Source organism: Bison bison, unplaced genomic scaffold (assembly GCF_000754665.1).
Source record: "Bison bison bison isolate TAMUID 2011002044 unplaced genomic scaffold, Bison_UMD1.0 scf7180017864500, whole genome shotgun sequence".
NCBI lineage: Eukaryota > Metazoa > Chordata > Mammalia > Artiodactyla > Bovidae > Bison > Bison bison.
In genome coordinates, this window is record NW_011495059.1 from 5,116,452 (window position 1) to 5,132,667 (window position 16,216).

Below are 16,216 nucleotides of genomic sequence, written 5' to 3' on the forward strand. Positions count from 1 at the left end.
TTTTTCTTATGTAGGAGAAATATACTACTACTCAACCTCTACTGGAAGGTTGGCAGCCCTGAGAACTCCTTTTTTAATGTAGCATGTTATGGACGTATTCCTGCTTCCAAAGGAATGAGAAGCAGACATTTCCACATGCGAGCCAACACATATTTTTGAACCAAACAGTCTGCCATACTCACCCTCCCATTCCCTGGAATTGGGGTCAACAAATCAACATTTTGAACAAGGACCCCAGATGACTGCTGTAAGTGGTCCTTAGATCTCCCCCTCAGAAAACTCAAGCACCATGATAGCTTTGCTTCCTCTTACAGTCCTGGCTATTTTCTTAGGATTCCATATACCTCTTGTTCTTCTTTAACAAATATTTATTTGGCTGTGTCTGTTCTTAGTTGCAGCACACAGGATCTTTGATCTTTGTTGCAACATGCGGGATCTTTAGTTCCGGCATGAAGACTCTTACTTGTGGCATGTGGGATCTAGTTCCCTGACTAGGGATCTAACCCAGGTCCCCTGCACTGGGAGTGGAGTCATAGCCACTGGACCACCAGGGAAGTCCCTCTTGTTCTTATTTCTAATCGCTAGCATTGCTTTCAGAAAATAATGGTTTTTGCATCCTATTCCACACCAAAAAAGGGGGCTCTGAAGTCATTAGTATGTGATGGGCCATATACCTGCCCTCCTCTGAGAAAGTCACGGTGATAAATACCTCATTCCAAAGTCTCAGTAGTCCTGCAACAAAGAATTGTTTAAATTTATCTGATCCATTTGCCAAAGTGAACACAGATCCTGTTTTATGAATGCCTATTAATAGCTCTGTAGAACACACTGAGTTGAAATTTCAAACATACCTGCATTTGTGAATGAGCTTAAGTTTTAATGTTTTCAATTCACCATGGCATTAACTGCCATTTCTCAAGGTACATCTGGGAATTTCCTGGCAGTCCAGTGGTTAGGAATGCCATGCTTTTACTGCTGAGGGCACTGGTTCAATCCCTAGTCAGGGAACTAAGATCCTACAAGCTGTGCAGTGTGGCCAAAAAAAATTTTTTTTAAATTCAGTTCCGTTCAGTCGCTCAGTCGTGTGACTGAGCACCACAGCACACCAGGCCTCCCTGTCCATCACCAACTCCCGGAGTCCACCCAAACCCATGTCCATTGAGTCAGTGATGCCATCCAACCATCTCATCCTCTGTCGTCCCCTTCTCCTGCCCTCAATCTTTCCCAGCATCAGGGTCTTTTCAGATGAGTCAGCTCTTCGTATCAGGTGGCCAAAGTATTAGAGTTTCAACATCAGTCCTTCCAATGAACACCCAGGACTGATCTCCTTTAGGATGGACTGGTTGGATCTCCTTGCAGTCCAAGGGACTCTCAAAAGTCTTCTCCAACACCACAGTTCAAAAGCATCAATTCTTCTGTGCTCAGCTTTCTTTATAGTCCAACTCTCACATCCATACATGTTTTAATTAACAACAAAAAAAGGTACCCCAATGCCTCTCTACTCCATGTAGAGAAACAGTCACATTTCAAAGCACTGAACTCAGAATCTGAAAACCTGTGTTTAAATGCTTGTCACCATTTACCAATCATGTGACTCTGAATATGCTACTTAATCTGAACTTCAGTTCCTCCACCTGAAAATTGGGAGTAAGAGCTGTTCAACCGCTCCTCTGATGAGAGGGTCACAGATAGCACATAGGAAATTATCTAAGTCTGGAAATAATTTCAAATAACAATATGTTTATCTGAGGCTTGGGCCAGAGTTGTTTGCAAACAGACAGGAACCAGTTGTCTGGTCTGCTTTCCAGTTGAGATTATAGCACTAACCCAGTAAATAACCTGCTGACCAGAAAGGAGTCCTAGTACACACGTGAAAACCTGCAGGCCTGCTCAGATCCGGTTGCATCAGCCTGTGGCTTAGTGGCAGACAGCACCCTCCACTACCACAGATCTCTTTTGCTCCAATCAAATCAGGAGGAGGAAGCCATCAACTCTTTCTTTTGCCCATGCACAAGAGAGACTAGACGAAAACAGGATTCCACAGGCGTACCAGCACTGACGAGCAGGGTGTAGAAACTAGTCGCATTGCCTGCCACTGGACTAGGAATCTGGGATAATTGCCACTGCCCTCTTTTGCCCCTACTGCAGGATATCCGATTGCTAAATCATTGCCAATACACCCATCTGATGAAATTAGGCCCATGAAGCCACTACAGTTAATATCAGGGTGAATTGAGGATGCACACGGAGGCCTTCTCTGGCAGAGAAGCACAGAACTGAAGTCCTTGTCTAAACAGCTTTTTCTTTGAAAAAGACAAGCCAGAGCACATGAAGAGACCTGAGATTGCTGGCAAGTTTTCTCATTCAAACTGTAGAGCTAGTGACATAGATATTTATATCTCTAGGGAAGGTGTGACCCTGACACTTTTTAGATGTCACCTAACTTAAATATTTTCTTTTATAATTTGGGTCATCTACTCTTCCACTCAAGACTATTAAAAAAAAAACAAATGCGTAAATAGCTATGAGGTGTGTTTACTTGTAACACATTCCTAGAGTTAAACAGAAAAGTGCCAGAGAGGGGAAAAAAAAAAGACACGAGCAACCACCAAACAAGATTTGTTTACATCTATTTAATGCTAAGAACACAGATATCCTCAAGAAGGGACACACCTAAGAAACAGAGTTTTGAGTTTTTTTCCTGAATAGGATTTTGATCATGAAAACTAGCAATTCAAACCTCTAAAACAATAGAGCACATAAATCTAAAAATGCAACACATTATCTCTTACCTGAATTACCTGAGAACCCTGAAACATTCTCTTGAAGAGCTATCCATATTAAAATTGTGCAAAGAAACTATACCCATAGTGTTTAAACCATAAAACCAAGACTGGGTTTATACATGATAAAAATAAAGATATAGCACATAAAATACTATGCAGTTCATCGAATGCAAAGGAAATCAGAGTGAAGGAAAGGCAATGAGGACAGGAGACATTCTGGAAAAGCGGGCACTCCAGTGACATCTACTGCAGCCTGTGTGAGGCCAGGAGCTCTGAATGCATGGAGCCATCACTGATAGGATGGATAAAGCATGATTTCTCTAACCGCCAGCAAGTTAGCGGATGATCTGGCAAAACTTCCAGAATTAAAACTGAGGTAGTTTTCGGTAAGGAATGTTTTTCTTGAAAGCATGGCCAGCATGTGGTTGAGCCGGGACCTGATCCCAGCAAAGTGAAACTGTCTCTCTTTATTCAAGTTTCTTAATGAGTCTCTAAAGCACAGATCGAAGTGGGGGGTGCTCCGATACTTGGGGGGTCCAGGCGTGGCAAAGTCAGTGGATCTGAAGGAAGTCTGGGAGCCGATGGAGCTGGCCACGGAGCCTTGGGAGGACAGAGAGGAGGAGGACCTCAAACTGGAGGAGCGCGACACAGACATCTTTGATACTGGTGACCCTTCCTTAGACTGGCTTCCCGGAGAGGCGAGAACACCCTCGTCCACGTCAGTCTGGGTGGTGGCCGACGTGGTGGGGACCACGGTTTGGGAGCTCACCACCCTGGTGGCCACTGTGGTCTGGATGCCGGCGCACGCCGTGGCCGCGCTGGCTTGTGTCCCCACGTCACTCGTGCTCACCGCGGGCGTCTCTCCTGGCTCTGTCTGAGTAGCGGCATCAGTCGCCCTCCTGCCCTCCAGCCTGTCCTTGCGGCTGCTGAAGTAGTCCTCCTCGCTGATGGTGGAGGTCTTGGAGGCCCCGCACCCAGCCTCTGCCCGGCCCTCCTCGCCACCTAGCTCGGCCTTCCGGGGAGTGCTTGAGAGCCTGGCCAGCCGCAGCCGCAGCAGGTTGCCCAGTGTGAGCTCCTTGGACAGTGGTTTCTGGTCGACGAGATGGTCAAACCTGCCACTGATCCGGAAGCTGGACAGGAGCTTGGAGCTGATGGGCTTTGACTGTGCGTAGAGAATTCGGAACTCCAAGTCAAAGTGTTCAACCACTTGGCCAGACAGAATCACCAAGTTGCTGCTGTTTAGTTTGCCATCTGTCCATGTAAAACTGCAGGATTAGAAACAAACAGAAGCTGGTAAGAATGATTGATCTTCATTTACTTACTGTCAACCTGATTATAAAGCCCAGACATCCTGTGACATAAGAGTCACAATTCAGGTGACAGCACGCCTACCATGCAGTGTGAATTCCAACTAGCCTTAACACAGGATATAACCTAGGAATATGTTAACATTGAAGTCAAAAAGAGACTTCCCTGGCAGTCCAGCGGTTGAGACTCAACCTCCCATTGCAAGGGGCATGCTTTGGATTCTTGGTCAGGGAACTGAGATCCCATGTGCTAGAGGGGCTCAGCCAAAAGATTAAAAAATAAAAAGACCAGTATTCAACTAACAGGCTAAAACGTATGATCCTCAGCCTCAGAGTTGCTAAAAACTAGAAAGGGCTCCTAAGGTGCTGAGCGCAGCACCCTCCTTTGAGGAGTGTGGAATGTGCCTAGCGATGTCCCGGGGGAAGCTCGTGGTAGAGCCTAGACTGGGCCCCAGACCTTGAGAACCACAGGGGCAGTGCTCCTCACTACCTCGCCCACACTGCTGTTTCCACAGAGGGAGACAGGCCTGTCATTCTAATGATGACACTGTTGCTCAACATACATGTAGGGCTGATTAGTGGCTGCGCGCCCCTGGTGGTTCAGTGTGCCACCTCCTTCCTATGGTGACAGGACCCCGCCTACCCCAGCCCAGCCAGCTGCCTGGAGGCACCCTCTCCAGGTACAGCAGGGCTGGGCAGGTGACCCAGGCTGGCCAGAGTATCCTACCCCTTAGATGAGGGGATCTACGCAGGGTGGGTGGTAAGCCAGTGAGAGCCAAGGAATTTTTCAAGGCCTGATAACCATCAGAGAGAGAGAGGAAGTCTCTCACTTTTATAAATAGCTACTGAAGTTCACATGAAGGGAGCCTGGACCTCTGTCTGCAAATAGAAAACCTGACTGAGAATAAAGATCCATGAGAAGACTTCCCTGGTGGTCCAGTGACTAAGAATCTGCCTGCCAATGCAGGGGACATGGGTTCAATCCCCGGTCCGGGAAGATCTCATGTGCCATGGGGCAGATGAATCCCTTCTCCCCAACGTGAGAAGCCACAGTAGTGAGAAGCCCACACACTGCAATGAAGAGTTGCCCCCACTCATCACAACTAGGGAAAACCCATGTGTGGCAACGAAGTCCCAGTACAGCAGGAAAAAAAAAAAAATCAACTAGAGAAAAGCAGAAATAGGAGACAGTGCTCTGATAAATGCATGGCCCCTAGGTCAAGATAAGCTGAAAGCCAACGGTACCTTTCTATACTTTCAAGTTAGGTGAGACAGTAAATTCCATTTTGCATAAAGTAGTTTGAACCAGCTTTCTGTACCACCGGCAATCACCCCACTGACTCAGAAAAATCTGTATCAGGAGTAGGGTGTTTACATAAGAAATCATAAAACATAGTAGCAACTCTGTCTCTTGTAACCAAGAACCCAGGCTAAAGAAAATTCACCATGTGACAACTGCCTTCAGAGCTGGAGAAGAAAGATCCTTTTGAAAACCATCAGTAAGACCATGTAAACAAGACCCTTATCCAACACCGGGATTAAAAAAAGTCCTCAGCATATGAAACCTATCCTCATTCTCATCCTCATGGAAGCATATTTCATTTTTAGGAAGTAATTGTAGGAGCCACTGTGTCCTTGTCTTTTGAAGTAAAATGCCAACTCAAGAGTTAATGATTGGGAAATGTGAAGATGTGGAAACAAAGAGCTGTTGGGCTGGGGAACTGGTAACAATTTAGACTGTAAATCTGCCACACAGCAGGGTCACGGAACTCCTAGTTCCCTGAAAGATAGAGATAAAGGCCTGAGGCACATCCCAAATTGTTTCTATAGGAAGCAGAAACCCTCCATATGAAAAATGCTGACTACTAGAACATAGATCCCAGACTGGTTGAAACCAGAAGGCTGATGAAGCTTGAAACTTCACCTTGATGCCAACCAATCCAAAAACTGTCCACAAGCTGATTACACCCTGCTCCTTGAACACAATAAAATTTCCCACCAGCCCCTCCAGGGTGGGTCACAGAGTCTTGAGATCAAAAGCCCGCTGGGGCGCTCTCTGCCCGGCAAAGCAATGAAAGCTACTCTTTTCTGCTTCACCTAAAACTCTGTCTTTGTGTTTCTATTTGGCACTGGTGAACAGAGGCCGAGTTTCAGCAACAGTTTTTATAGTTCAGATTCAGAATGGCCAAAAATCAATTGGAAAGTTTGGTTAATATAGATTAATCCTACTGTGGGTAAAAACCTTAGTTTCCTCCTATTATTGCCAAATAATAGGACTTCTTATAAAAAGAAGTCTTGAGGGGGAGTTCGAATTGTTCTGAGAAATAATGGTACTGTTTGAAAAGAAAGACACCAAGAGTTTCTTCATCTGCCTGCCTCCTCTCACACAAGCCTCTACATACCCACCTTTACCCAGGGCTGACACCCAGTTAGCACTCAGGGCTGCCTGCTTCTTCAAATATAGTTTTTCTTCTTTAAACTGTAGAGACACACCTCAGCTCACATATACCATCAGACAGTCTAACACAGAGATGGCAAAACACACCACCATCAGAGCCACATCCATAAAAATGGTATATCTTAACCTCTGAAGATTATCATGTACCACTCATCTTCACCCTCCATTCACATTCCCTGCTCTCTACCTTAAGATGCCACGCCAACAGGAAACTTCAAAGGTGGAGCCAAAAGCATGGATCTGCTTTCCAGACTAAAGCACCAAATCATAAGGCTTGAACCAAGGTGAAAGATTAAAGCAGGCAGCTTCAGTTGTGCCCTCCATCCTCAGCCCAATGCCTACCACCGCCCTTAATTCAAGTGGGCAGGACAAGGTGGGTCGGAGGCCTGGAGAAACAGGATCTGAGGCTGACGCAGTCACTGTTGTTGTTGCTGCCGTTGTTGTTTAGTCACTTAGTCGTGTCTGCCTCTTTGCGACCCCTTGGACTGTAGCACACCAGGCTCCTCTCTCCGTGGGATTTCCCAGGCAAGAATGCTGGAGTGGGTTGCCATTTCCTTCTCCAGGGGGGTTTTCCCAACCCAGGGATGGAACCCACGTCTCCTGCACTGCAGGCAGATACTTCATGCTGAACCACCAGGGAAGCCCCCCTATTCCAGTCACTGTTAATCCCCAATTCATCCACTGCAAGCCTGGCTAAGCCTTGAATCAAGGACTCCCTCACCATCAGGTCTCCAGATAAGTTTCAACCTCTGCTCTTTAGGTTTGTGAACCACAAGGCAGTGGAGGGGACCCCGGCCCAACCCCCTCCAAGAAGAAGAGGCTTTGACTAACCTATTCACACACACAGAGGTATGCTTGCCCATAAAGGCTCACATTGAGAGGCAAAAGCAGCTTTCACCTTCATAGAGCACACTTCCTCTTAAAAGTGTAGATTAATAACCATGGATGGGTCAGAAACTCACCTGTAGGAGCCTGTAGCCACACGAATGCCATCAATCAGTGTGAACTTTTCATGAACCTTCCCAACAATTTTAGTTCCTGACCTGGCATAGTAAATATTTCCTGTAATTGTCCGGACAGTCATCAGCTGTTGGTAGGGGAGTGGGAGAAAAAGAAATGAATGATCCAGTGAGCATGTGATAGAAGAAGCCTTAGTTTACGATTCTGAACAGATAAACGTACTGGCAGATGAGAGATTACACTGCTGGGTAACAACGCCCACAGTACAGGAGCCAGGTGAGCCTCAGGACTTAAGTAATGCTACTTCACTTAAGTTCATCTTCTTGCATGCTTTTTTATGCATGCATATTTATTTTTGAGACCTTCAGTTCATGTGGACATGTGCACTAAAAGAAGATTCACTTTTTGGAGACACTAAACAACAGAATTCAAACAATGACTTAAACATGCTAGTAATAAATAACATTTTAACAAAGACTCAAAGAAGCTAAGCTGACAATTCTCCTCTTGTATAATAGCATTGTTAATAAATAACAGCCCATCCACACTTATTCCCACACCATAATGGGTATGGAGAACAGGAAGAGAGGACAAGCCTTCTCTAAATACAGGGTTTCTGAGGCAGAAACACTCATATTATGTGGCTTAATCAGCAATGTTACTTCTCCCACAAGTACGCATGTACCAAAAAGGTGCTCTGGTGACGCACCGGGGCCATATATTGTATAATTATCCTTGCAGAATGACAGACATAAATGTATATACAATGAAATGCAAAATACTAAGCCAATCTACATTCTTTGGAGCAGAGCAGTAGCTCTGTATCTTTAGAAATCTTACACACTAAAATGTCTAAGATTTTTGTTTGATTCTCTCATTCACTCCATAAACAACAGAAAGCCCCTACTATGTACCAAGTCTTGCGACAATAGATATAAGGCATGCTCCTTACCTTCAAGGACCAGGAGACAGAAAATTAATGATTAAGTTACTATAGCAAGACATAACACCATCCAAAGAAGTGAAAACCTACATCTCCACAAAAACCTGTACACAAATATTCATAGCAACTTTATTCATAATTGTAAAAAACTGGAAACTACCTAATATCCATCAATGAGTGAATAGTTAAACAAACTGTGGTTTAACCATACTATATGATACTGTTCGGCAATAAAAGGAAGAAACAGTTGATACACACAACAATTTGGACATATCTCGAGGGCAGGAAAAAAGCCAGTCTCAAAAGGTCACACACAAGAAGGAGAGGACATATACACCCAAGGCTGATTCACGTTGATGTGTGGCAGAAACCAGCACAACACTGTAAAGCAATTACCCTCCTATTAAAAATAAATACATATTTTTTATAAAGGTCACATACTGTGGAATTCATCTACATACCATTCTCTAAATGCTCTCTAAATGACAAAATGACAGAGATGGGGGACAAATTAGTGGTTGCCAGGGATGAAAGACACAGGGGAGGGAACCAGAGGGGAGTAAATGTGACCATAAAGATGCTGCATGAGGGAGATCTTTGTGGTGATTGAACAGCTCTGTATTCTGATAGCAGTGGTTACACATATGTACACATGTGATAAAATGGCATAAAACAATAGACCCACATGGTACCCATGTCACTTTCCCGGTTCTGGTGTTGTATTGTCAGTTACATAAGGTATAACTGTTGGGGAAAACTGGGTGAAGGATACATGGAAACCTGTATGTTCTCATACTATCTTCCTATCTTCACAACTTCCATCGTTATTTCATAATGAAGACAAAAGACAAACTATGGCATAACACAGCATTGTTTCTGTGCTTTTCTTACCAAAATGCATAATATGAATTTAACCATGAGGAAACATCAGACAAATTCCATAGAAAACTGGCTAATATTCTTCAAAAGCATCAAGACTCTAACATGAACAGTTCCAGATGAGAGGAAGCTAGGAGAAATGGCAACTAAATGCCAGATATGGTCCCAGATTGCAACCTAGGTAAGAAAACAGGCATTCATGGAATGATTCATGAAATTCACGATGTCTGTAAAATAGGTAATAAGGACTATATCAAGTTTATTTCGTGATTTTGAAATTTGTTCTGAGGTTTCTCAAGATGTTAACATTTAGAGAATCTGGGCACACAGTATTCAGGGATGCCTTATATTGTTTTTCTAACACCTTTGTAAATCAAATTTCAAAATAAAAATTAAAAAAACAAACTAGAAACTTCCATAGAGGTGCACATGACCCTGGCGGGGGAGGGGTTCCTGGATAATATTCCTGAGTAGAGCTTCAAAGGATCTGCATATAACACAAGCACGAAAAACATCACTGTGGGCAGATTTCTGTGTGATTCTGTGCAACTTTCCCTTTGGCATTTACCTGAATACTATATAGGCCTCTGTGATGGTTGTCAATACACTTTTTAAAAAAAATTAGTTATTTATGGCTGTGCTGGGTCTTTGATGCTGTGAGGCTTTCTCTAGTTGCAGTGAGTGGGGGCTACCCTTTACTTGCAGTGCATGGGGTTCTCATTGCAGTGGCTTCTGTTGTTGCAGAGCGTGGGGTTGAGAGTCAGACTCAGTAGTTGTGATGCTTAGCTGCCCCAAGGCATGTGGAATCTTCCAGACCAGGGATCAAACCCGTGTCTCCTGCATTGGCAGGCAGACTCTTAACCACTGGACCACCAGGGAAGCCTAAAGCACTTTTTATTTATTTTTTATTTTTAAAAACTTTTTATTTTATACTGGAGTCTGGTTGCTTTACAGTCAAAGCACTCCTGAGTGCCTGCACATTAAGGTATGATCAAGTTCCTGCAGACTGGGCAGAAGTAGTCCCCCCAAGAGGTGAGGGGCAGACTCACCAGCACAGGCAGGCCCTGGTGAGTGAAGGCACCGGGGCAAGGTGATACATCCCAAGAAATAAGTTAAGACATGAACATGAACACAGGAGAGGCCAAAGGGACAGGTTTCCTTACGACCCTTCCTAGAGGATGCAGACACTCCCCCCACCCCCCCAAAGGCAGCAACCAATAGCAGGCAACTGAGTTGGCAAACCGGAGAAGGAAACGGCAACCCACTCCAGTATTCTTGCCTGGAGAATCCCAGAGACAGGGGAGCCTGGTGGGCTGCCATCTATGGGGTCGCAAAAAGTCGGACAAGACTGAAGCGACTTAGCAGCAGCAGAGTTGGCAAACACACCTAGATTTCTGCTGAGTGGATGACTCAGAGCCAATCACTCAATCAAAGTCATGGCCAGGCTATTCTGTGATCTGACTGCTGCTCACACACAGCCTCAATTACAGCAACAGCACTTAGAAATTAAACATCGACACCTTCAATTTCTTTGCCGGGCTCTAGGGCAGAGCAGACTGAACGTCTGGTTAGATCATGATGCACTTTCCAGGCCTGACTTGCACGTCCCTTGGGTTCACCTGATGCATTTTTAAACTGACTGTCGAAAACGAGTTAGTGAAGTCATATAATCTTACACTTAAATACTTGGCTCAAATTCTTTCACGCTCAGGGCAAAGGATATAAAAAGTCTACTTTCAAAATAACAAGAAATGACAGGGATTAAGAACACCGGGGCTGAGACTTCCTTGGTGGTCCAGTGGTTAGGAATCTGCCTGCCAATCCAGGGGACACAAGTTCAATCCTTGGTCCAAGAAGATCCCACATGCCGCAGGGCAGCTCAGCCTGCATGACGGAAGGACTGAGCCTGTGCAAGTGCAACTAGAGAAAGCCCACACACAAAAACAAAGACCTACTGCTGTCAAAAATTAAAAAAATAAAAAGAACACCAGGGCTGGAGGCAAGCAGACAGATGGAGAAACTCCATCCCACTACTTTTCAGCTGTAGACCCTGGGCTCTTGGTGTCACCAATCCCTAATCTGAAAACAGGTATAACACCACTCACCTGGTGGGGCTGCTGTGAGGAGTGAGTGGCATAACACTGCCAACAGCCTAGAACAGCGCCAAGGACAGAGCAGGACTCCATAAACAGCGATCATCACGATCAAAATTGGAGCCCACCAGTGCTGCGGCCCAAAGCAGCAGCTTCTCCTTCCTCCCCATTAGAGAAATGCTATTTACTCTGATGGACAGAATAGCACTTTGTGTGTAAGAAACCAGTCTAGTTCTTTCCAGGATTTTCATCTCATTTTATGTTTCTGGGAATGTCCTTATTTTGGAAAATAAGGCTATTACTTTTGGAGTTTTTCTTTGAAAATATTAGCCATTTTTCTTTATAGATTAAAAAACATTCTCTACGATCATTGTATAATACATTTTTACACTAAAAAAAAAAAAAAGGCAGCAGCTTCCAAGGCAGCCTTTTGCCAGGAGAGGCCAAGGTCTGAACCTGACTCTGTCCATTCTTTCCAATGAGACTTCAGGTAGAAGACTTTGCTCACACCTCCAGTCCCTCCCCGCTTCCAGTGGGGAGACCACCACCAACTACCCTGTACTCACTGACAGTTATAACTTGCTGAATGTGGTGAAACTAGAGACACTGTAATACAAACCTTTTCTTCTTCGGGATGAACTTTCAGATCCATGCACATATCCAAAAACTGAGAGAGCAAAGCCTGGTCCAGTAGGATATACACAGCAACTCCCTGTTTCCGAGAGATTTCCTGCAGGTCTCGGAAGATGTCGATGTCCGTGAAAACATCCATCACCACTGCAATCACCTAGGGTGTGGGGAAGGGAGAAGAGCCAGCGGTCAACCCACAAGGATACCACCTGACAGCTGGCTGTCAGGACTCTGGACCCCTTCTCGGAGCTGCCAAAGGATCCCACCCTACCCTATCCCTCCTTCCTTCTCCTTCTGCAGTATCAGCTTTCCCCGAACCATGGACTCTTGTCCATTTCCAAAGATGCTCAGGCCACTGTATCCTACAAATCTGGACCTGACCCAGCTAACCCTCCCAACTGCCTCCCAGACCCTCTCCTCTACCACAAATTTCTCAAAACTATAAATTCAACCACCACCTTGACGTCCTACGAACCTGTTCCATTCGATTCTCTTCCTTTACTAAAACCCTTGTCTTATAGCTCAGACCAGCAAGTTATCCAGGTTCTGCAGCTAACACACTGTTATCTTAGACATATGGCTTTTTGTCTATGTCTGTAACACACGTATGTAAAACCTTAAGAGTTTCTCGGAGGCCCCCTTCTGGGTGTACCAGTCCCCAAGCCTGACTTTATTGTCTGATTTTGGATCATAATATTGTTTTCTATTATAATCTAGAAAGGACTCAAGGCTTGAAACTGATCAAACCAGGCAGGCTGATCCTCCCACCTTCTGCCTTGGCACATCACATCTTCATAACGTCTGCTCTCTCCACCAATCAGGATCTAACCAAATGGCTTTCTGAGCGCCAGCCTCTCCTTTGTAAAAGGTGTCTCTGCAGTTCTCTTATATCTGTCCACAGTGCAAGCCCACAACAAGAACACGGAAATATGTCCTAAAGACACTGCCCTGGAGCTTGGACCAGTCCTTTCCCTCTTCCCAAGGACCGGGTTCCATTTCACCTCCTGATCAATTTCCCTTTGTGCTGATCAATGTCACTCAGCACAGACTAGTTAGGGCTGCCATGTGGCCTCAGGCAGATCATAGTTGCTTCGAAAAATCTTACTCCTTAGCTGCAAAATCGGTTCCTAGTGAGCATTAAATGACTACGTTACATGGAGTGCTCTGTAAAGATATCCCTCTGGTATCTGCTCACTGATTTACATGACCAGTCCTGAGTCTGAGCCGTCCAGACAGTTCAGGGCAGAGAAATATCTACCAGCTCCCAGCTTTCCTGCTCAAGAGAGGCTGCTCCAGTGGCAAAGCCTCTCATCACATCCTCTGCAGGTTGAAAGTGTGGTTGTCAGCTAACTACTGGCAGGGCCGTGGGGGCATCAAAACATGCAGGTCTCGTACAAGCCCCTGCTTCCGGTCAGAGTCAGGGTTGGGGGCCAGCATGGGGAGGGGCTGTCAGCTTAAGAAACCACTCCCAAAGCCCACGGTTCAGAGTTCTTTTGCGGGCTGGAAAACCTCACCAGTAAAAACTCAAGACTCTTCCCATCACATTAAGTCCTGATTTACTTAACAGGTCTCACCTCTTCTGTGGAGGCAGAGGCCCTTGAACAAGACTGATTCATCCCTCTGGTCCCAGAGAGCTCAGGACAATATTCAAGGGTCATTATCCAATGACACCTTACGGGAAGCTCGAACGAACTTTTTGGCCAACTCAATATTTGAATGTCAAAGAAATGCAGAGACAAAGGGACGATTTTGCCGTCCTTCTCTAACATCACATAGTCTTGTCTACCAGGAGGAGGAACCTTGAAACCCCAGCTCCCGGGAAGTCACTGCTGTGAGTGAATTTGAGAAGGAGTATTTCTCTCTCTGGCTCCCTTTCTCCAATGTTGCCAAAATCCCAGGTATGAGCTATTCTTGGCAAAGGGTACGGCTAAAACCCACTGAAGTGACTTAGAAAACAAGCATTCTTTCTAAATTGGTGGCATTTCCAGAAGTTTATATTCTCGAATGTGTTTTTATACATCCTATTTGGAGATGTATCTATCCCATGTAATTCAGCGGTTGAAAGGCAGAAAGGCCTAGGAGCAGACCCCAGCTCTGTGATTTACTAGCTGTGTGACCCAGGGCAAATTGCTTAATCTCTGAGTCTCAGTCAGTCTCCTCCTCCAGTAGATATGGATAACAGCATCTGGCATCTACGTCAAAGGGCTGTTGCAAGGATTAAAGGAGACAAAGCCTAGAAACGGCTTAGCTCAAGCGTGAAATCAGTGTTCGATTATGCAGCCAGCACTTCTTTCAGGGTCTACTGTGAGCTGAAGCCTGTGCTAGGTAGGAAAATGGTTATAAAGAATTCGACACACACCTGACTTACCCACAAAGTGAGGACCTGGGATGCAGGCAAGGAACGTGGTACACACACGGTAAGAGGCAATGAAATCAGGGGAACACTTCGCGGAGAGTGGGAGACAGTAAAGCATCTCCCTTGCAGGAGCAGACCCAACAACGGTCCCCAGAGGAGTGCCAAGGATTCCTGGAGGAGACGGCATTTGAGCCGAACCACAAATAAGGACAATTTAGCCAGGGGAGAAGTGAAGTGGGGGTTGGGGGGGGGTAGGCATCCAGCAGGAAGCCACGTTATGACAGAGCAAGAGGCAGGAAATGACAGGGTATTGTCCCAGTCTGGCTGGAATGCAGAGTATGCACGAGAGGGAGAGACAGCACGTGACTGAGAGACAGGAGGGTGTGCAAGAGCATGGAAGGTCTTGGACGCCAAGCAAGGCATCAGGATCATACAGGTCACGGACAGGAGGAGGTTTAAAGAGTGACAAGGGCAGTGATGGAGCCAACAGGACAGAAGATACTGATGGCGGTGTAGGCTGAAGATGTGGCCCCCTCCTCCAACTCAAGGCCACGTACCTAAGTGCCTACTGTATTGCTGTTTAGGTTCAACAAATGTTTAGGAGGACTAAAGACCGAAATGGGCTTCCCAGGTGATTCAGTAGTAAAGAATCCACCCCCTAATGCAGGAGACATGGGTTCAATCCCTGGGTCAGGAAGATCCCAGGGAGAATGAAACGGCAACTCACTCCAGTGTTCTTGCCTGGGAAATCCCAAGGACAGAGGAGGCTGGCGGGCCACAGTCCATGCACTCACAAACAGTCGGACATGACTGAGCGACTGAGCACACAGCACACAAAGACTGGAAGAGGGACTTCCCTGACGGTCCAGTGGTTAAGACTCCATGCTCCATGAAGTTCGATCCCTGGTTGGGGAACTAAAATCCTGCATGCTGCATGTGAAAGTCACTCAGTCGTATCCAGCTCTTTGCAACGCCATGGACTATGCAGACCATGGAATTCCCCAGGCCAGAATACTGGAGTGGGTAGCACAGCACAGCCAAAAAAAAAAAAAAAGACTAAAAGAACAAAAATCAGCAACAGAGGTTGCAATGGGGAGCGAGGTGGGAAACCATGAGGGTCACAGAGGAGTCAGATGTGAACTCAGGTCCACACAACAGAAAACAGAAAAAGAAACAATCCTGAGAGGGAGGTTTCAAAATTGAGAGGTGGCATAAAATCTCATAAATGGGTTCTGAATGCACATGTGTGAGAAGAGAGTCCAGATCATATGAGAGAAAAACAAATCCAGAGTCAGTCCCCGTCCTCAAGAGACAGGAGATGAGGTGGGGTATCCCAGCGTGATGGAGTCGCTGGATATATACCCTGGCACCACCGGGACAGAGCCAAGGAGGCCGCCCAGCTGGCCAGGCTAGAGAGGGTTGGAGGGTTGCTGGGCAGGGCCCCAGAAGTGGGGCCCATAATATATAAGGCGCCTGCCAAACTGAATTTTGATTCATCACCCTAACAAAACAACTGCACAAATACCACCATTGTTACGTAGTGACTAAGTATCTAATTTGATATTAGTTTCATTGTTTGGTTTTGAGGCCTCAACCTTTCCTGTGTGTTGAAAATAATTGGATTTGAACTGGCCTCTCACACACCCACGGAGTAGTTAGAGGGTGGATGGAGGTGTTTCTCCTTTTGATTCCCCCAGCAGCCAATATCCCCTCCTCTTTCTAGATCGGGGCCCTTAAAAGACTTCTGGAAGCAGTCGCAGTAAGGCCTGCCTTCCTTCAAGACGGACCCCCACCCTCCCCTCCC

The 16,216-nt window shown here is 45.8% G+C and overlaps 1 protein-coding gene and 1 pseudogene across 2 annotated transcripts in view; both read right to left on the reverse strand.

The window, feature by feature from the left end:
- Positions 1 to 2,869, reverse strand: part of LOC104980496 — a 5,243-nt pseudogene extending 2,374 nt beyond the window's left edge. The window contains exon 1 of the transcript XR_824270.1: positions 2,866 to 2,869. The product of XR_824270.1 is annotated as a short coiled-coil protein B pseudogene (transcript). The remainder of the gene's footprint in view (positions 1 to 2,865) is intronic.
- FAM83D (family with sequence similarity 83, member D) overlaps positions 1,479 to 16,216 on the reverse strand; it is a 24,314-nt gene continuing 9,576 nt past the window's right edge. The window contains exons 3-5 of the mRNA XM_010829240.1: positions 12,046 to 12,213; positions 7,514 to 7,638; positions 1,479 to 4,051 (exon numbers count right to left, since the gene is read on the reverse strand). Coding sequence (XP_010827542.1) covers positions 3,076 to 4,051; positions 7,514 to 7,638; positions 12,046 to 12,213 — 1,269 coding nt within the window. The 3' untranslated portion in view covers positions 1,479 to 3,075. The remainder of the gene's footprint in view (positions 4,052 to 7,513; positions 7,639 to 12,045; positions 12,214 to 16,216) is intronic.